This window comes from Solea senegalensis, linkage group LG5 (assembly GCF_019176455.1).
Source record: "Solea senegalensis isolate Sse05_10M linkage group LG5, IFAPA_SoseM_1, whole genome shotgun sequence".
Classification (NCBI taxonomy): Eukaryota; Metazoa; Chordata; class Actinopteri; order Pleuronectiformes; family Soleidae; genus Solea; species Solea senegalensis.
This window is the reverse complement of record NC_058025.1, coordinates 21,992,432-22,013,514: the sequence shown is the minus strand read 5'-3', so window position 1 is coordinate 22,013,514 and position 21,083 is coordinate 21,992,432. Positions and strand designations below refer to the sequence as shown.

Genomic DNA, 21,083 nt, shown 5'->3' with positions numbered 1-21,083 from the left:
AAAAGGACGAGGGACACAAATCTCACATTGTTTTTCATGAAAGGCAAAACTTTAAAAAAAAAAGTGCTGATAACATATGTTGACGCATAATGTATCAGTCAAAATTGGTCATTTACCTCTTCATCACCCAAAAAACAGCCCTGGAGATAAAAAATGACTAGTACAAATACACAAACTGAATTACAGTAATGTGAATAAATGTAATTCATTATTTTCCACCTGTATATCATAGTGTTAAATATTTCATGTTTTCATGGAGATGAAATCCCGTCCTCAGTTTTGTGACCTGGCATCAAACTCCGGGGATTTAGTGGTTTTTTTTTTCTCAGTTTTTAGTTCCTGCCTCCTGCCACTCATCACCTGCCAAGACATTTTCCTTTTGTTTCTTCTTTAAAATAAACCGTAGAACCTGGTCCACTCAGTCCTCCAGGCCATAAACCCCTGGTGTGTTGTTACTTCTTACAACTTAATCAAATTGTAAACATGACACTTTAAGTTAATCTTTTCTCGCCATGCTTTTTCTCGTTTAAACATCAGTCTCACTTTTTATTTTTTAATTATTAATGTATAAATTTTATTAACTAGTAAGTGATACTGGTTGAGTTCTATTTTTTCGGATGTGGCAGCAATAACTTCCCATATTAAATGATTTATTCCTTTATTGACCGTATTGTCATGGTATTACGACTTCCTCAACCGCCGACTGATTTGGTACTTGCATTCCTGCGTTGATGAAGGAATCGCTGTACAATTGACTGTTGAAAAGGTAAATATAGGATGTTGTTTAGTGAAGACCAACAATTAAAATGTAAAAAAAAAAACTAGGGCAAAAAGTAGGGCATCTGTCTGTGTTGTCTGTGTGATGAGACATGACCGAGACACTTATGACACGAGAATCTTCCCATTGTTTACTCCAAAACCACATGTTTGCTTATGAATAGACACTTCTTATTACAATCAAAGCGTTTTGTTTCCTTCACTGTTTAATTTGACTGCGTCTGGGGGAGTTCAGTGATTTAGCTTTGTTTTTGAATAACGTTTAACGATCTGAACCAGACAATGAGTTACTGGTTCAGTGAACCCACACAGAAACTGTCATATAAATACAAGGCAGAGCAGAAATTGGCACTTACTGGATTGATTTTGGGAGAGTTGGTACATTTTAGAACAGCTCTGCTGTGTGCTGCACAAATAAGAGGACACTATTGAGGTGAGTCTTTCATTTATTTAACTTTTTATCAAGTAGTTAGAATATTTGATGTCAAAAAAAATGAATGGTGCATGTGTGCAGGGAACAGCAATGGCAATTCTCTGGACTACACTGTGTGCTGTCGTCATGGTGACTGCAGCCACGTCTAAACCGGTGAGTACGGCTGTTAAAAACACTTACACCGCAGTAAAACAAATGTACAGTACAAGGACTTGTTGACATGCACCTTCTTATTAAAACAGGTCTACCTAAATCAAGAGGAGAATTCATCAGAGTCCGTTGAATCGGATTCATCAGAAGAGACGGACGCTGATGTTGAGCCTTCCCAGGATCCCCTGCAAACAGCACATACGGAGACAGAAATTCCTACTGCTATAGTGGAGACTGGTGCCTTACAGACAGCAGAGCCCTTACAGACTGCAGACCCCTTACAGACGGCAGAGCCCTTACAGACTGCAGAGCCCTTACAGACTGCAGAGCCCTTACAGACTGCAGACCCTCTTCCCACTGCAGACTCTGTACCTGCAGCCATGCTCAACACAACAGCACTGCCCGGCCCCGAGGAAGCACAAACTTCCACTGATGTTCTACAACTCCTGCCAGTCGATCCTTCACAAACCGTTCCCGGCACTGACATTCTTCAGGCTATGCCACAGGACTCAATCCACACCGACGCTGTGCATGTGCTACCAGACAAAGAGGGCTCACAACCCGGGGTCATGGAGAACGATACAAACATAGGTACAACTCAGCCACAAGTCATCACCACCACCACCACCATGACATACCAAGGATTCCCCCAGGGCGCAACTCCACCCGTCCCTTCACACATCAAACCAACACTTCCACCAGTCTCCTCAACCCCATTCTTGCCAATCCACATCGGTGCTGCCCTGACCGGGGTCCCTGTTTGCTTCACTTTCCAGTTCAGCCCTTTGCCAGGTCCACCCAGAGGAGACATTTAAACCTTTAGTTCAGCTCACTGCCTCGTCCCCATGTTTGTTGCCAACATATCGTGATACGTTATCTGTGTTAAATCAAGCCTCATATCCAGACTACTTGGCTTTTACTCCTTTACATTTGATTCATAAGTATTCCATCCATCTTCTACCACTTTGTCCTCCACATGAGGATCGCAGAGGTGCTGGGGTCAATGCCAGCTGACATAGGGTGAAAGGCGGAGTCACAGCGTGGTGTGTTAGAAGTCTCACATTCACACCTATGGTCAATTTAGAGTCACCCATTAACCTGATTTTGGAGTACCTGGAGAGAACCCACACACACAGACAGGGATCCAAACCTGTGACCTCCATGCTGTGGGGCAACAACGCTAGCCACTGCACTACAATGTGTCCCCACATTGGTAGTCATTTTGTCAAAAAGTTTAGTCACTACTTAAGAAATCTGACATCTATTGCTATTGATTTGTTGCCATTTCACAATCTTTTCTTTTCTTAATTGTAGCACACATTATAATTGCAAACTTGTGTTGTTGTTTTTTTAAATCATTTGTTTTCATTGTATTTTTATTGCCTGATTTTATTGAGTATACCTATTTTATGCAATGACACCTTGTAACTTTATTTTGAAAAGTCAACAAATAAGGTTGATTATTATATATTATTTATAAATATCTCAGTTCTGAAATTATCACAGCAGTGATTTAAAGTTATGCCTCTCATTGAGAGTTGGAATGACTGTCTTTAATGAAGGTAATTAAACTTTACACTTTACAGATCATTATCACAACTGCCCTGAAAGAAATGACAGCTCTGTATGTATCACGATTGTATTTATGTCACATATTAACTTTTCATTCTAAATCCATCACCTGCTTGGTTAACTGCAATCACTTATTTGTTAGAACGTCTCAATTAAAAGTTGATTTGAATACATAACTGAATGATTATCATTGTTTCAGCTGAACATAGCTCACAGAACATTTGTTTTTACAAACAAGTGATGTAAAGAAGCAAAACAACAAACCTCAGTGTGGTAACATGAAGGTTTTAAAGCCTAGTCCACACGTAGGAAGGTATTTTGAAAAAATGAGGTTTTAGAAATATTTGAGTCCAAACTTCTCAAAAACATCTTTTGTCCCCAGGACAAGCACAAAAATCCACTTTAAAGCGCTGTGAAAAACATCATGAATCAGCAGGTGGCGATAGAACCATCATTATAAAGCCCTGTTGTACACTCAGAGGAGAGACAAAGTGACACTTTTACACAACTCCCCTCTTGTGATAATGTCAGTGTGATGTTACAAAACACAAATATGGAAATCTAACAGTGTGTGTGTATATGAAATAAAACTGAAAAATATCCACCTATGTGAGGACTGGTCCTACACCCTTTAACCTGTGACTTTTCATTAGTGTCATTCAGTTAAAATGTGCAGCATCTGTTTCTGATCAAAAGTCACAGTGAATGAGATCCAAGTACAAAACAAACATTTGTTCTGTGTCGTTTGTCTTGACAAACAAACAGCAGGAGATGAATGAACTACGACACGTTCCCTTTCATTCATTTATTATGGTGAGGAAGTGGGTCATAAATCCGCCTCACAACACAGCAACCAGCCTGTCAGTTAACTTGGTGTAAAGACTGACTTACGTAGTCGTAGTCTTATACTGTGAATATGCTGTGACCACCAGATCAGATACTCAATTATGCCACTTTTCTATCGAGTTGAACCAGTGCATGAAGTGGAGAAAAACTAAGTAGCAGTACTCGTAAATTTACCAAGTAAAAGGTACTGTTCTCAGATCTCAGGGCTTTACAATTCCAGACTATACTGTACTGTGCCAAACCGACCTGTACCACGGTGAAAACACAGATTGACACACTGATGAGAACGTATCTTCTTCAAGTCTGGTGGTACCAAGGTTAGGGAGGAGTTGAGAGAATGAAAGCACTACCTGCACTCTATTGTTTCTATATATTCTGCACAAGAAGTAAGGATGTAAGGATCAGAGTCAATAGTGACAGTGGCTACGAATACATCAATGTATGAATGCTGATGAGCGTGAAATACTGCAGTGAGTCAGAGGACAGACTGTGTTCACACTAGAGCTGCAGCTAACGATTATTTTCATAATCGATTAATCTGTTGATTATTTTCTCGATTAATCGTTTGGTACATAAATATCACAAAACCTTAAAAAATGTTGATCGGTGTTCGTCAAACCCGGAAATGATGATGTTCTCAAATGTCTTGTTTTGTCCACAAACCAAAAATATTAACTTTTAATGATGTCTTTGTTTTCCTAGAGCAAAGAAATGAAGAAAATATTCACATTTAAGAAGCTTAAACAATTGGAAATCTTGTTTTAATCATGAAAAAAGCTTCAAACCGATTAATCGATTATCAAAATATTTGTCGATTAATTTAGTAATCGATTCATCGTTTCAGCTCTAGATCACACATCTGAGGACACATTCAGAATGGATTGGGAGTGTTCAGACAGGTACACGTGAGATCACTCAGGACAGATGTCTGAATGGGACAGATATTGTTTTCCTTGCCCAGTGCATGCTGGGATATGTTTACTGGGCTGCAGAGGATAAGAAAATCCAGACAAAAGATGTTTGTAATAAACCATCAAAAGGAGGATGGATCTGTGTACTGTTATAATCAACCCAAGTTACCACAATTAAGTGGACAAGACAGAGGGGATTCATTTGGGCTCTAAAAAAATAATGTGACGTGTGTTACTCAGGTTGATCTTGCTGCTCAGGCTCTGTGTCTGTTTCTGCTTCTTCCACCACGTCCTGCTCTGCTGGCTGTCGTTGCGGCTGCTGGAGGAGTCCTCCCTCCTGTGCCGTGTTGTAAGAGCCACAGCCGCTGCACTTCATGCCCAGCACATGGAAAGGCGCGGTGCAGTGGGCTTGGCAATCGTTACATACAATCTTTGGTGAGGAGAGACAAGGGAACAGATTACAAAATGTTAAATACTTGGTTTGTCCATGCTTAGAACTAAAACATTTGGTTCAATGTTTAGTCGTTTGCTGCAAATGTTTCACGCTCATGATTCATGTAGTAGCTGCTCAGCCTGGTTTAAGACTTCACAATTCTCTTTAACAAGAATGCTCGGAAATGCCAACTGAAGACCATCCAGAACCTGTATTCTAAAAGTGGGCTGTTACTGCTGCTCTCTATTAAATGCTCTCCTAAAGGCTCTTGTTACTCCTCGACTGCTCCGTTCATCAAAGGATTGTCGTCTGGTGGTGCACAAGACAATCCAGACTCTTTTCATGCGTCGTTCCACGCTGGTGGAATGAGCGCTACCAGAACAGGGGGGCATCCCTGAAGCTCTTCCAAGAGCATCTTCTGTCCTAGCACTTACTTACAATCTCCTTCTGCACTTTGGACCACCTCAGCACTCTCAACCTCCGTCAGTCCACTGTTTCTATCTCGTGGAGTTCTTTCCAAGATGTAGCTTATTCCTCTTTTGAAAGTCGCTTAGGATAAAAGCGTCTGCTAAATACTTAAATGTAAATGTATTGCAGGTACAGACTGTAATTAATTCAACACAAAACAGTGTACCTTTGTGCATTTGAGCATATTTATTGAGCATCTTACTTTGACAGTTGCACCCTGGTACTCAGTGGGCATCGGTGACTGGGCAATCTCTACATCTATCTGTTCCCAGTTGTCCTCCATGTTCCAGGCAGAGTGCATACACAGAGGGCAGCGGTACGCTCTGAAACAAACATGAAAAAATGATGCGGACGTAGTGGAAGCTCTCAGTATTTTGTATCCAGGTTGCTTAATAATATATGTAGGGAATCTACATGAACTGCAGTAACCTGGTTACAGCAAATATACATTCAAGCAGTTTGTAATCAGGTTTATCATCTATTCCATGATCTTACTTGATCAGACAGTGCCGATACAAGACAACACAGACTCTGTGTGTGTGTGTGTGTGGTTAAATACCATCTTTGTAAGGACATGTTTGTCAGTCTACATAACTTCAAAAGGGTTAGGATAACAATTAGGTTAGCTGTTTAACTGAGATGTGGAACTACTGTTCATTTCATGAGCATGTTAGGTGAGAGGGCATTTATTCACTAATAGTGGCTGGCTCCTGATTTGACTGTTGTGGGATTGTAGCAAAGTTTCTTTTTGATAAGACTGAAGTCTGGAGATTGATCATGTTTGGACACAAAAGTCTGCATAATCCAGAGTTTAGAATAGAATAATCCACTGACCAAACACTCGAGACCAGAGAATGCCGTCAGAATATAGAGCTATTTAAGACTTATTTACTCACTAATACTTACTGACTTTAAAAGAAATATTTCACTGACAGCATCTTTAAAGCTGGTGCAAGTGTGTGTGTGCAGAGACAAAAACTTACCTGACTTACTTGTCAACATATGCATGAAATATATAAAACAAATAGTTACAAGGACAAAATGGCTTATGAGACATACCCTGTTCTGACCATATCATCAAAGCAGGTCCTGCAGAGAATGAACAAACATAAATCATGTCATAAAATGAATATTGAAATACTATTACTGAGTTTAAAGAATATATAGATACGTTCATTTGTGCAACTGCTTTTCAAATCCAGTCTTAACATCTGAGACTGAGTCGTACTTGTGTAGAAGATGGCCGCATGGAAGAACATGAGCACCAATTCTGGAAGTGTGAATATCCTGCACCAAGAAAAGACGAGCATATCAAAGTAAATCAATAAAACCTCAGCATCCCTCTCTTCACCACCCTCTAATGTATTTGTTTGAACTTTTATTACCTCCATACACACAGGGCAGTTCTGCCTCGACACGTTTTCTACACACTGGAAACAAGAAACAGGATTAGAAACACAAGACATACAAAGACATAGTTTGTTTGTCAGAAATGGTTAATGTTATTATAATCACCTTGTGGTTTCCCTGTAGATCCTTGGCTAAACACAGATTGCACTTGTCACAGTGGAAATACTTCTCCCTGGGCCCAATCCTGTAAGAGCAAAAACACAATGCCTCTGATGCAGAGGTGAATAAAACACCACGGTGCAAATCAACCACTGACAAAAGAAATGGAGTCAATTGCCAATTTTACACCCTGATTTTAGTGTGAAAGAGGTTTTGGTGTAGTGTACTTAAAACATTTGTAACAAGCTAATTTACATGCATTATCTATATACTGATGTTGCTCACCTGCATATTCCACAGGGTTGACAGTGATACTGCTTCTTATCTTTGTCGAACAAGTGGCAAATGTTACAGTAATATTCCCCAAACTGCACTTGACACTGCTGACAGCTCTGTTGTGCCTGTAAGCGAGTGACAACTCACATTTGTGACATTTCTCACTCTTTTTATGTTTGAGTTGTGTGTAATATACACAACTCAAACATAAACAGAAAGGGTAAATTTTAGAATCATTAACATTAAGGAGTGTAAAAATGTTTCTCCTCCGTTACCTGCTGAACTGTCAGACACTCCGAGCACTGCACCTCTCTGACTTTGAATCGATCCATCTGGTGGTTTTCTTCTGCATCATGGCACAACCGACACACGTAGAGTTTGCCACAACAAGGTGCCTGCAGAGCAAAGACATGTTACTGTTACATATTTTGACATTTTTATTTATGTATTTCAACAATCCAGGTAGTAAGGGATGTTGTTGGGAGTTTATGTTTACCGGTAACTAATTATCACAGTTCATATCGTCATCACAATACTTGTGCAGTCCTAACTAAAAGATAGTGAATATGTAACAATAAATTAAGTACAATTCATAAGTACACATAAATTATTAAAAAACATCAACATTGTTCAAAACTACCATTTTGGCATCAGAAGAGAAGCCCTGTGTTCTGTTTGAATCTCAACAAAACAAAACAAGAAACCATTTTTTGTTTGCCATATTTAATATCCTTTTAGATCATTTGTTTTGGTCCAGACTAAATAATATTAAGTTACTTTTAAATATAAATAAATGTCAGTAACAAAGAGCTTCCTGCGATTGTCTCTGTGTTTCTCAGTATAGTGGCGTTATTGAAGTGTGTGTCCCATGGCATGGCAGCGCACAGGAAGTGATTTGTTTTACATCACAACTGACAGATGCAGACGTGCAACAGCAAAAAAACGCTAGTAAAGCAAGACTGAAAACGCTTCTACTGCCACAAAAAAACCTGGATATTCAGCAGTTTGACAGGAATAACACCTCAAGGGATGGGGCGCAAGATCACCTACACACACAACATGTATAATAGAGGCACTGGCAGTTGGGGGGTCAAATGTCCACAGGGGTCAGCTATGGTACCTTCACATTTTGTGACCATGTCCACACCTTTCCTACCAGTTGATGGTACACTCTTGTTTTGGTCAACATAGAACCGATGTAGCATGTGAGTTAAAAGCTGTTGTCAGTGATTTCCTGTTCAGGAGGTGTTTATTCTATCCTACTCTACTGAGGTACCAAGTACTAGCTAATGGAAAAGAAAAAACAACATGTGACATGTGCCGTGCCGAGGTGAGGCGAGGCAAGCCGGGACAATGTAGTGAAAAAATGGCATATGGTAACCAAGTTAGTTAGTTACTCGAAACTAGCAAACTAAACCTGGTTTCTGTCACATGTTGTTTTCAGGTAGCTAGCAGTGGTAAACATAAAACAATTTTGAGTTTAATTTATCCCGTAAAGGTGCTATTATTAATTAATTATGGGGGTACGTTTGTAAACAAACCAGCACCCTGTTAATAGAAAAAAATTGTCAATAAAGTAATGAAACTGGAGACTTTTCTGGTACAGAAGATGTGAAGTATGACCGTGGCATTACACACTGCAGCTTTACTGAAAATACTTCACAACAGCAGCTTTAAATGGTCTCAGTTTGACAGTGAGCCAACAAAATGGCAAGCACATGACACAAATAGTGTGTGATATACAGTCAAAAAATATAATGAAACACGGAATACTGAATGTTACACAGCTAATGCATTAACGAATGTGTCACAACACATTTGTTAAATGTTCAACATCAGCCCGGTAGCTGCCACAACAGTCACAGCTGAGATACAGTTAGACACATTCCTCACTCATTGTCTGCGTGTAAGACAAACGTAAAAGCTGAAAACTCACTTTCAATAAGCAGCTGCGAACATAGTGCTCACAACCGGCAACGGACGCCATGTTTCCCTCCTCCTGTTTTCTTCGTCTGGGCTGCTTGTCTTTCTTCTTCTACCGTATATATTTAACAACACTGCCCCCGCACGTTTAAAACACGTTCCTGCAACAACCACAGCCAGAGATTAGGACGAATATGAAACAGTTAGCAAGTTAGCTGTTGGTAATTCTGCAAATGCTTAGTTTTAGTTTAGGTTTTATTAGTTTTAGTCTCATAAAAAGGTCATAATAATACTGCCATCGTCCTCTCACATTAATCTCAACACTTATATTTGAATCTGAGATCATGACAGGGGTCACAGATTTCATAAATGCAATTTTTTTTAACATATATTTATATCTATCTATATAAAACTTTATACTTATATGTTATCTTCATTTTGTGGATCAAATAGGTTTTGTGGCTCCAGAGTACATTTATTTGGGTGGAGAGGGAGAAAAATGGCTCTTTTAATAAACGGTTGCAGACCACTGGTCTAGGTGAATTTGGGATCTAATCAAATGCCCAGATATTTATAGGAATTGACCATTTACATTTTCATATAGTGAGTGTGAATTCTGAGACAGTTATTGGAATGAGGGGATCTTAAGCATAGCATCTATTCAGTCTTATTAGAATTTAAGCATTTTAATAAAGTACTGAAAAACTGTTATTTTTGAGGGTTTAAGTCATTATTATGCTGCCGTTTACCTAATGGACACTTTGGGAATATTTCAAATAATAGCAAACAAGCTAATTGATGCCATGTGCAGATCTGTGATCTGTTGACAAGAGTTATTGTCTGTGATCGATGAAGCATCCTGTAAGCAACCTTACAAAAACATTTATTGTAAACTTATTGTTACTTATGTTCACTTAGATTTTAACTGTAACAGTAAAATCCAATGGCAATAAAAAATGTTTGAGATCAATAAATACACACTACCTCTTTATGGTTATAAAGTGTAATTGTTTCGTTATCAGAATCGGCGCCGCTGGTGTAGTGGTATCATGCAAGATTCCCATTCTTGCGACCCGGGTTCGATTCCCGGGCGGCGCACGTGTTTTAGTATATTTCTCACTGTTGATCACGTTCACTTGTTCAAAGATCATTCTAAAATTTCGGTGAGAAATTGGTGGAGTAATTCAATAAATGGCATGATAGTGATTATTACTGTTGCGTACTGTGTCCAAAAGCTGCTGTTTTTTACGACAGTGTTGTGTACTTTGCTCAGCCACGCAATGACGACAAAAGGCTCATGCAAATACTACTGTTGTAGTTTACCAATGATGTCAGTACGTCGCTATATATTGCGCTTTTGGCGCACAGAAGCGCAGGCACATCTTTTGTGCGTGGGAGCATGAGCGCCTGGTTTTTGGCTTCATTTCAGCGCGCAAGTTGACGCTGCTGCTGACGCCGCCGCTCCGCCATCTTCAACTTCCTATTGTTTGCATCAGACTGAGCCTGACTGCGCTGTGTGAGTGTGTATGTATGTGTGCGAGAGAGAGAGAGGGAGAGAGCGAGCAGAAAGGGCCATCGATCTGTCATCAAACATTTGATTTGGTTTGTACATTCGCGGCCACACGAATTAAGGACACTTTATATGTCACTGGATTAAAGACATCTCAGGACGCGACCACTAAACCTTGATGATGGAGGACGATCTACCCAGAACCTTGTGAGTAACTGCGGCCCTGTCTATGTCCTGGAATGGATAGGCTATGTCTAACCACTCCGCGTCTGAGATGTCTCCACGTTGTTGTTTCACTTAAAACTCGTCATTTAAAACTCACGTGGCCACTTTGCACCGTAATAGTTTTTTCAACAGTGGCAGCGTTTACATATGTAATAAAACAACTATCATTTTCGACACGAACGCGAAGTTAGCCGCATTAACAGCTGTAGCCGCGACTCCTCAGAAAATGAAACTGAAGAGCTAGTTAGTGTTAGCCACTATTAGCTCTTGATATCAACGCAGCTAGGCAGTTGCCTCCTCTTTCCCCTATTTTCGCGAGAACCTGTTGCTTAATTCTCAACAATAGACATATATTGTTAGCAGTGAACATACAATATAAGGTATACTCTCCCAAAGCGTTTCATGTTCGTTAAACACCGTTAGTTGCCAACCCGCTTTTCCATGAGGCCCACTCGAGCCGGCTAGCGTTATCTTTAGCTAGCTGATAGACAAGCCACGTCAACGCTCGTGGAGACGGTACGAGCAAGCACCATTAAGGGGGTGGTCACTCTCATAATGTCTATGAAACATTGAGAATGTTCCTAGTAGCATGTAGTCCGTTAATATTGTAAATACAAATGTTAAAACAAGGAGTTATTGTGTGTCGTAGCTAGCCCTGTTGACTAGCCTTTGTTTGCATGCTACTTCCTGTTTCTCCTCATCGCTACTTGTTTGCAGGTATGTGGGGAATCTGTCCAGGGAGGTGACTGAGCCCCTCATCCTACAGGTCTTCACACAGATTGGACCCTGCAAGAGCTGTAAAATGATAGTAGATGTGAGTATTATCTCCCTTGTTTGGTATTTTAATTTACTGGCCACTTCATTTTGGTACTCAATGGACTGAAGTGGCAGGATGGTACCCGGTGTGGTCTTCTGCTGCCATAACGCATCTGCTTCAAAATGTTGCATGTGCATTAAGAGATTATCTCCTTAAACAAGTGCTTGAGTTACTGTTGCCTTTCAGTCATGCATCATTTAGTCTGATCATTCTCCTGGGAGCTGGCATCAACAAATCACTTATTTCTACCCAGAGAGCAGCAGTTCTCTGGACATTTTCTAAACTTGCATATAGGCATGTCTACTATTGTATGCTGCCATGTGATTTTTAAGATCATGTAATTTGTGTGAACAAGCATTCCAACAGCTGTACCGAATAAAGTGGCTGGTGAGTGCATAGTGTTTAACAATAAGAAATTGTGAACCGTGCAGTAGATTGAGGTACCTTGGTCTGCATACATGCCTTTTTGTATTGATTTTGTCTTCTCTCAGTCCATTATATCAGGCCTGACACACCAAAATACAGTAGGTGACCCCTGTTGCCAGTGATTAAATCATCATCTCTGCTGTGCACTTAATATCAGTGTTGTTTTCCTGTCAACAGGCAGCTGGAAATGATCCGTACTGCTTTGTGGAGTTCTATGATCACAGGCATGCTGCTGCCTCATTGGCAGCTATAAATGGAAGGAAAATAATGGGTAAGGTAAGCTATCGTATCTACAGGGTGAGTGGGGACGGGTGGGCTGTGGGTATGGGAGTTAATGTGCCTTTTCTGTTTGAAAGAAAAAAGAGAAATGCTGGCAATATTCTGTTACAAAGTTTCCCAACTGACAAGAGGAAGCTGCTGGAGCCAGGGTCCAAATTAGATCTTGGAAACTTCTATGAAATAATCTCATCTGAAACATTTATTCCATCATTTTAAACCTAATGATGCTGAATTATATGAAACAACAGTATTTGTTATACATGTGTGGCTTGAATGTTGTAATGCAAGTCGCCATTCAAGAAATATTGATGGAATTATAGTTTAGATGTCCACTGAGCAAGCTAGTACTGTAGTACTGTACTGATAGTAAAAATGATTGGGATCATTTAAAATAAGCCAGAGCATCAGCTAAAGCCATTACAAACTTAATCTCCCAACATTTAAAATACCACAGGGCTTTCTTTGTGAAAGAATATGTAAGTGGTACTGAATGGTGTAATAATGAGCTGAGCCTCTGTACTCATTGCTAGACCATAAACTGGAAAATCAAATGACTAATGTTGAAGTTAAAAACCACTGTGTTTTTAGATGTACTTTTAAGAAAAAAAAAAAAAATATATATATATATATATATATATATATATATATATATATATATATATATATATATATATATATATATATATATATATATATATTATGGGCGAGACATTTGTGCATCCAGGTATGACATTTTGTGAATCACAAGGTACTGGATTAGGTTTTCACATATAGAAAAAGAGAGGAAAAAGTACTATATCACAAGAAATGGGTAGTTTAATCAGTCCTTGTATATACAACCCTGGAATGAACCATACTTGACTGTGAATGATGTAAACATACCCCACCTGGCCTGTCTTCTCTCTGCCCTTCTCCACAGGAGGTCAAAGTAAACTGGGCCACAACACCAACCAGCCAGAAAAAAGACACCAGTAGTAAGTACAAGCACTTGTCCCTGGAGTTAAGCACTCGGTTGTCATTTATAAGGTGCGCCAATAAATTTGATCAGAAACTGTTATGACACAAATTGAACATTCTGACGTAAATACAATTATAAACCCTGACGAAACAGTTTTAGCTTGATTAACCCAATAATTAGATGCAATGTAGGGCTGAAACGATTACTCGACTAATCGAGAAAATAATCAACAGAATTATTGATTTATGGAAAGTAATCGTTGGTTGCAGCCCTAATGCTTGTGCATACTCCAGGAAATTGTGATTTATAAATAAAATGGACAAAGCTGCACAAAGAGTTTTGTTCCCGTGCTAACAAAATTAGCAAATTCAGGCTGAAAATCAGTCACAGAAAAAAGTATTTAGCCTGTAGAGAATTGTAACGCGTACTGTACCATGGTCCAGGCCTAAACAGTTTTTCCTCCTGCAGATCACTTTCATGTCTTTGTTGGAGACCTCAGCCCAGAAATAACAACAGAAGATGTCAAAACTGCCTTCGGCCCCTTTGGCAGGATATCGTAAGTATAAAGCCAGTATTTACTGACATTCAGAGCTGCATCTTTCAAAGAAATGTCTCATTCAAAATACCAGATGGTCTCAGGTTTAATCGTCCCAGATGTGTGGATTTGTTGTTTCTCTTTTTTCTAATTGTAATGTAAATTTCTTCAGGATTTCGACAGTTGTTTGAACATTTTTTTTAAAGACCCGGATACATGTTTGGAAAATGATTCTCAGGTCTTTTCTAAATTTCCAAACCAGCCAAAAACTTCACAGAGAATCTTCACATTAATCAATAGTGAAAATGGTTAATTGTAGCCATTCAAAGATAAATAAGTTAGGTATAGACAACAGAAAATGCTTAGATATTGATTGTTTTTTTTTTTGTTAAAATTGGTCAACATAAAATAACATGGGTTAAGTTATAGTTTTTTACTCACAACAATTCACTCCCTTCTTCCTTTGTCTTAATATCAACCTGAGTGTTTATAGTTTTTTTTAATTTTATGACACAAATGAACAGAAATCAATAACTGGTAGATCAATTTGATATTAAAGTGGCAGCCTCACGTTTTGTACATTTTCTGTGCTTGTCCGCAGAGATGCTCGTGTTGTGAAAGATATGGCTACGGGGAAATCTAAAGGCTATGGCTTTGTGTCTTTCTTCAACAAATGGGTAAGTAGACATCATTGTGTCAGCACTGCTGTGAACTGTGGCGTTCAAAGTATTCATATTTCTATAAATCATGCTTCATGGAACATATGCTTTCTGTTTCTTAGTTTTCACATTTCTTCTATCTTACGTTGTGTTTTTTTTTTTAACTACACTTCAGCTCAGTGCAATAACTGCATGGCTTTTCTTTCATTCCAGGATGCAGAGAATGCTATTCAGCAGATGGGGGGTCAGTGGTTAGGGGGAAGACAGATTCGAACTAACTGGGCCACAAGAAAGCCCCCCGCCCCAAAGGCCACATATGAAAGTGAGTGGTCGTTAATGTGCAGGTATCACATGCTGAGGACATTGAATTATTGGATCACACGGTAACAGCATTGTTTTATTTTGTTTTTTTTCCTCAGGTAACTCCAAGCACCTTTCCTTTGATGAAGTAGTCAATCAGTCCAGTCCCAGCAACTGTACTGTATATTGTGGCGGAGTCAGCTCAGGCCTGACAGGTAAGAAACATTATTGTCATCATTTATTGCTATTGCTGCCATCTAGGGTTGCAAATACTGTCATTTTTAATTGTTTACAAAACACTGATGTACATCAGTGGTACATGATTTCAGGCTGCAGAGAAACTCTCTGGTGACACAGATATTCACCTGACTGAATTCATTTGAAAAGTAGTGATCCGTAAGCAGGAGCTGTGACTGCACTGCCCTCCACCAGAGTTGCAGTGCCATGTCCTGTCAAAGGGGTCAGCTCAGAAATAGCTTCAACTGGCTTCACTGTCAGGCTGACTTCTTCTCCTGTTAATGAAATTACGTATTTAGTTAGTGTGCGCCCTCTGCTGTTAGAAGTCATAACTACACCACATGTGAGATCCAGAGAAATAACACACAGACAAAATGAAACGGACATTGTAAATTCTTAAATTCTCAAATATGGGCAATTGATGATGATACTGATATTCTACCACTGTTGAAGACCCTTCATAAAGGTTAGGCTAAAGGCAAAATACCAAGAACATTTTCTGTTGGAGCTACACCTTATTTTACTTTACCATAGGCCTCTGTGATTGTTGACAAGCAATTAATACGCTTCTAAGTGCATAATGTTGAATTTATTCCCCATTTTATTGATACATTAATTCCTACAGGTTTTATTCATGACACCAGCTCATGGAGATTGATATGTGATGTTCTCTGCATGTTTTGCTTTCAGAACAACTGATGAGACAGACTTTCTCTGCCTTTGGACAAATCATGGAAATCAGAGTTTTCCCGGATAAAGGCTATTCATTTGTGAGGTATGCGGTTCTTAGTTATCTTCACGTCAATGTGTGATGCACTGGTTCTTGATCAAGTCCATGGTATTGTTAACCTGGTGCTTCACAACAGCAGTGGTTAAATTCACATGTTTTTTTTTATTATTATAATAATGATAATGTAATTGTTCATGCGCTTTAACACTTCATCTCTGCTCCATTAGTAACTTTAAAATGTCGGGTAGATACTTGCAGTGCAAAAACAATTAGCCACTAAAATAAAATAAAATGAAATAAAATTAAATTAAACGGAAACACAGTGGAACTTGCAGATATTTTGTGTTCAAACTCAGCAGCAAAGATCACTAAAACATTTGTGGCTAGCAGCTATATTAATAGCCAGAAGATGAATGCACAAATATGTCTAATTTGCATGTTCACTTCAATTTGCATGTTCTGTTTTCCTCACTATTTGCATTGCAGTCATGAGACCTGTATGTGAATGCTGATTTAACACATTCCCACTGGTCCTAAACTCATTTCATGCCAGGTGTTCTTGGATTGTTAACAGCGGCAATGGTGTTTTTGTGTACATTTCTCCAGAAGTTGGTGTGGTCTTCATTGGAAAAGGTTCTTCTACTCACTCTCGTCTGTTTTTGTTCAGGTTTAACTCCCACGAGTCAGCAGCCCATGCTATTGTGTCAGTGAATGGCACTTCAATAGAGGGACACATAGTTAAATGCTACTGGGGTAAAGAGACCCCGGACATGATGAACCCCATGCAGCAGATGCCAATGCCTCAGGTAAGGACACCATAATACTCTACATGCAGTGTAAATAAGCCGCATGTACTCGCAGGGTAAGCATCCAGTGACATCTGTCAGTTAGTGCAGGCATTAGTCATGATTGTTCTGACTAATGTTGGATTATTATTGCAATAAATGTAAATGGTCAAGTTATTGTGACCCAGTGCATAATACAACGTTCTTGACTCCTTGTATTGCCATTTCTGTAACCCCTGACATTATTTTAAATGTAATGACATAGACGGAGACATTTGTGCATATGTTGGTCAATATGTCTAATGTAATATTAGTAAAAGGCTGGAAAATGTATGTGATACCTCCGTAAGAATCTCTCTTGATCCACTTGTGGGTCCCGACTCTTGAAACGACCCTTAAATACACTGGAATAGCTTTACCTAACATCTGGGCTTGAAACAAATGCTTTGCAGGCAGAGTACATGGTTTTCAGAGAATATTATAAACTTTAAATCTTAGTGAGCTTGACGGCATGGTCAGTCACATTTTTTACTTGCAACGCCTTGTTTTGTCCACAAACCAAAGTGATTGAGTTTTAAGGATTTCTTATCTGGAGCAAAGAAACCAGAAATTATTCACATTTAAGAAGCTGAAAGATGGGAGGGTCTCAGATTCTGAGCTCATGCATGTAGCAGGCCTGTGCTTCCATGAACCATGCTGATGTCACACTTTGTTGTGCTGTACTCCACAGCAGAGCAAGATGAGCTTCGCTGCCGCCGCCCAGCCCTATGGCCAGTGGGGCCAGTGGTACGGCAACGGGCCCCAGATTAGCCAGTATGTCCCGAACGGGTGGCAGGTCCCCGCCTACGGCGTCTACAGCCACAGCCAGGCCTGGAACCAGCAGGGCTTCAAGTAAGTAGCATGGTGCTTCCCTTCACCGCCTCCTCCAACTCAACCAGCACCAGACTTCCCCTACAAGACCGAGGCAGCGAGAGCCAGCTCTGGCCACAGGAGGGAGCCATTATCTGCTGCCCCCTCCCCCCTTTCCCCCTCCTCCCCTCACCCCCTCATTTTAAGAAGATTGAGAAACGATCAAACACACTCACAAAACAGTCTGAGCGCCGATCATGTTAAGCATTTTTCAGTTTGTCAGTGCGACCGTTGTCGCAGTAACTGAAGGGTTTTGTTCCAAAATGTGTTCGTGACTTGAATTTTAGTGCAGAAAAACTGTCAGCTTTCCCATAAATGATTGTAAGATTGTCTTCAACTAGCAAAAGGCTCTTTTTTTTTAAATTCATTTCAAGAAACTTAAAAATAACTGACAAATAAGTGCTAAAAGCTCAGAACAAAGTTTAATTTCTTGTCCACACCCCGATATTGTTTATTGATGAAGAATGCAAGTGTTCCTTTTTGTAAGATTGCCCACTGTGTGTAAGAATTGACCTTTAAGGCTGTTCATTTGTTTTGTTTGTCTAAATCCATGTTGTAGCTTTTTACCATATTTTTTCTTTTTGATTTCATTGATTTCTTTTTACATATACCTGATAATTTGATCTGTATATGTCTGTCAGTGGGTCATGTTTAATATAATTTGTAGGTTTAAGTCGTCACATTTTGTTTTTATTTAGACAGCCTATGTGCAGTGATGCTTTGTACACCAAAGACCAATAAAGGAGAGGCCATATGACGTTGACAGTCTAAGATTCTTGATGATCAGGTGTATGAGGAGCCTGTACAAAGGTGTGAGGTAGCTGTAACACAGATGTTGAGACAAGTTTCCTGAGACAGAGGGCCGGCCTCTCTTGACTTTGAAGATAAACCATATCCTTTTATAAGCTGTTTTCCACACTGAATTAAGAATTGACTTTTATTGCATGGGTAATGGAAGACAAAATCCAACATGCGGATTAGGCGAGAATTGACATAGTCGTTTAAACGAAGGTGAACAACATCAACATGGCTGTAAACACTTAAACTTGGCTGATTGCAGCTGTGATGTGTTTGTTAGCAGTTGGGAGGGGGAAGAGAGGAATATTTAGCTTGCTGTGCTTAGCCTGTATGTTTTGTCTGCTTGTCCTCCCATGTTTAATCAAACAAAACTTACCTTTGTCCTCCAAATGGCCTCCACTTTCTGTTTTTTTTTTGATTTTTTTTTTTTTTTTTTGCCCCGCCTGCCTCATCCTCACATCCTCTGATAACTCCACCTTGTTTTCATTCACTCTAGCCTGTCCAGATTCTAGTAGCTCTAAAATAAGCCGCCCCTTTGGCTCCCTTTCGCCTTGTCTCTTCTAACCTGCTGGCATTTTGTCTTTCTGTCTCTCTCTCTCTCTCTCTGTACCTCGTCTTTTTTGCAGTCACTTACCGGCCAGTGCTGGGTGGACTGGCATGAGCGCCATCAGTAACGGTGGGGTTATGGAGCCTACACAGGGATTGAATGGGAGTATGCTAGCCAACCAGCCTGGTATGGGAGCCACGGGATACCCCACACACTGATAAGTGGGCAGGGTGTGAGATTTGTCAACCATCAGCCTCTTATTGGCTGTACGGTGCCCTGCTGGGCTGTGTAACACCGCCTCCATTTGTGGCAGGACTAAGACTTTAACTGGGATGTGGAACCTAATGACGTCTAAGGAGATGTAAATTGGATTTCATTGGGGGGGTTGAGGTAACAGGAACCAGGGAGGAGCGATTTGACCCACACAGGTATTCACACCCTTTGTGGGAAGCAAGACTGGCCAAGAACCAGGGCTCTTACCATTTTTAAGTTAACTGTAAATGAGTATAAAACTGTAAAGGAGAAACGTTTGGATTTTTTTTTTTTTTTCCTGGCTTTTACAAATTGCTGCCATGTTCACATCTCAGACACCGAGAGGTTTGTCTTGTTTTTGTTTTTAAAGAAGAAACAGAATTGTGCTAAGTTATGATGATCCTTAGTTATTGTTTGAGGAATGGAAATCCGTTTCATTTGTTTTCATTTTCTCTTGGATTAAAATCAAGTGCAGGGATTGTTGCCACTGCTGTTTCTCTGTAAGGGCAGATAAATATTGCACACTTTTTTCTTCTCTTGTAAACGGACAAATTTGACAACCAAGAGTTTGCTTTTCTTTTTGCATTCTGTTTCTCCTCCATATCTTTCAGACAGCCTCAAATCCTTTCGCCGCCTGTAAATAACCATCCGTTCGTTCATTCATTTGAAACTGTGTAAGTAAAATGCTACTGTTAACTGTGGGTGCTTGCTTTTTCTTTTTTTGTTTTGTTTTGATAACTCGACAGTTAACGCCAACGTTGTACGTCGCAGAGTGGCACCGTGAGAAGTGACACTGGCGCAGTGCAACACACGCGATTCTTCCATGCAGGGATAAGACAGCATTGCCATGCAGTGCATACTTAAAATGTAACACAGTTCAAATGTTAAAGGGTGAACATGTTTGACACTTGTGATGTTTTTTTAAATATCTACTGAAACACCGGTGTTTTATATCAAAATCTTAAGTGGATTCAACCTTTACACTTGCTCTTTTTTGCCAGAGAAATGGAGAGGCCATTGTAACCGTTGCCTTATAGAGCTGGTTTCTTTTAGCTGACAAGATCCTCTTTTTAATTAGGCAGTGCCTACAGACATTTTCAGACCCTTTTGTTTAGAAAGGTGTTAGCCCCGAGAACTGATGACTCTGCTACTGTAATCAATGTTTTCTTGCTTTGTCCAATTAAAATGCTAATGCACATAAAAAAAAAATGCACTGTGTGGTGGGTTTCTTCTCCTCTTGGACGCCCTGGAGTTATAGGAAACATTAATTAGAGTTTTAATTCAGTAATGTCTTCGTGTGATGCTGGAGTTTGATGCTTTGCTCAGTTCCGGTGTCTAGTTAAATATTAATCTTGCCTGGAAATCATGAGCTGTCACGATTACACACTCATTATGCTCAGGCTACAGCCTGATTAATCTTTGTCATTTGCAGGTTTGTAATTTTAATGCGGAATAATGGGTTTTTATCAGACGATGATCAAGATGAGCTGCTGACGTCTGAATGAGGGACCTTTCCTCATTCAGACGATATAGTTATGTTATCTTTCTTTTAGAGCTGCAACTAACAGTTATTTTCATAATCGATTAATCGCTTGGCGTTCAGAATATCAGGAAACCTTAAAACATGTTGATCGGTGTTCGTCAAACCTGGAAATGATGACGTTCTCAAATGTCTTGTTTTGTCCACAATCCAAAATGAAGAAAATATTCACATTTAAGAAGCTTAAACAATCGGAAATCTTGTTTTAATCATGAAAAAAGCTTCAAACAGATTATTTGATTATCAAAATAGTTGTCAAAAGTATTTTGAAAACCCCT

The 21,083-nt window shown here is 39.6% G+C and overlaps 3 protein-coding genes and 1 non-coding gene across 4 annotated transcripts; 3 read left to right on the top strand and 1 right to left on the bottom strand.

Moving 5' to 3' along the window:
- The first annotated feature begins 1,052 nt into the window (after nucleotides 1–1,052).
- LOC122769134 lies at nucleotides 1,053–2,221 on the top strand. The gene is made up of 3 exons (XM_044025434.1): nucleotides 1,053–1,210; nucleotides 1,292–1,363; nucleotides 1,453–2,221. Exons 2-3 carry the CDS (start codon nucleotides 1,301–1,303, stop codon nucleotides 2,173–2,175), a joined length of 786 nt encoding a protein of 261 aa, XP_043881369.1. The 5' UTR covers nucleotides 1,053–1,210; nucleotides 1,292–1,300; the 3' UTR covers nucleotides 2,176–2,221.
- A 2,379-nt stretch (nucleotides 2,222–4,600) lies between these two features.
- On the bottom strand, nucleotides 4,601–9,396 carry rchy1 (ring finger and CHY zinc finger domain containing 1). The gene is made up of 9 exons (XM_044025430.1): nucleotides 9,312–9,396; nucleotides 7,651–7,770; nucleotides 7,385–7,500; nucleotides 7,106–7,184; nucleotides 6,976–7,020; nucleotides 6,819–6,877; nucleotides 6,650–6,679; nucleotides 5,793–5,913; nucleotides 4,601–5,119 (listed from the first exon to the last, which is right to left on the bottom strand). The coding sequence occupies exons 1-9, from the start codon at nucleotides 9,360–9,362 to the stop codon at nucleotides 4,922–4,924; spliced, it is 819 nt and encodes a 272-aa protein (XP_043881365.1). The 5' UTR covers nucleotides 9,363–9,396; the 3' UTR covers nucleotides 4,601–4,921.
- A 929-nt stretch (nucleotides 9,397–10,325) lies between these two features.
- trnag-ccc lies at nucleotides 10,326–10,396 on the top strand. The gene has a single exon. It is a non-coding gene; the product is annotated as a tRNA-Gly (tRNA).
- Nucleotides 10,397–10,672: 276 nt separating this feature from the next.
- LOC122769646 (nucleolysin TIA-1-like) lies at nucleotides 10,673–20,474 on the top strand. The gene is made up of 12 exons (XM_044026351.1): nucleotides 10,673–11,015; nucleotides 11,751–11,847; nucleotides 12,454–12,552; nucleotides 13,475–13,529; nucleotides 13,982–14,069; nucleotides 14,650–14,725; nucleotides 14,921–15,029; nucleotides 15,127–15,222; nucleotides 15,935–16,019; nucleotides 16,642–16,780; nucleotides 17,490–17,650; nucleotides 19,093–20,474. Exons 1-12 carry the CDS (start codon nucleotides 10,987–10,989, stop codon nucleotides 19,229–19,231), a joined length of 1,173 nt encoding a protein of 390 aa, XP_043882286.1. The 5' UTR covers nucleotides 10,673–10,986; the 3' UTR covers nucleotides 19,232–20,474.
- The last annotated feature ends 609 nt before the right edge of the window (nucleotides 20,475–21,083 follow it).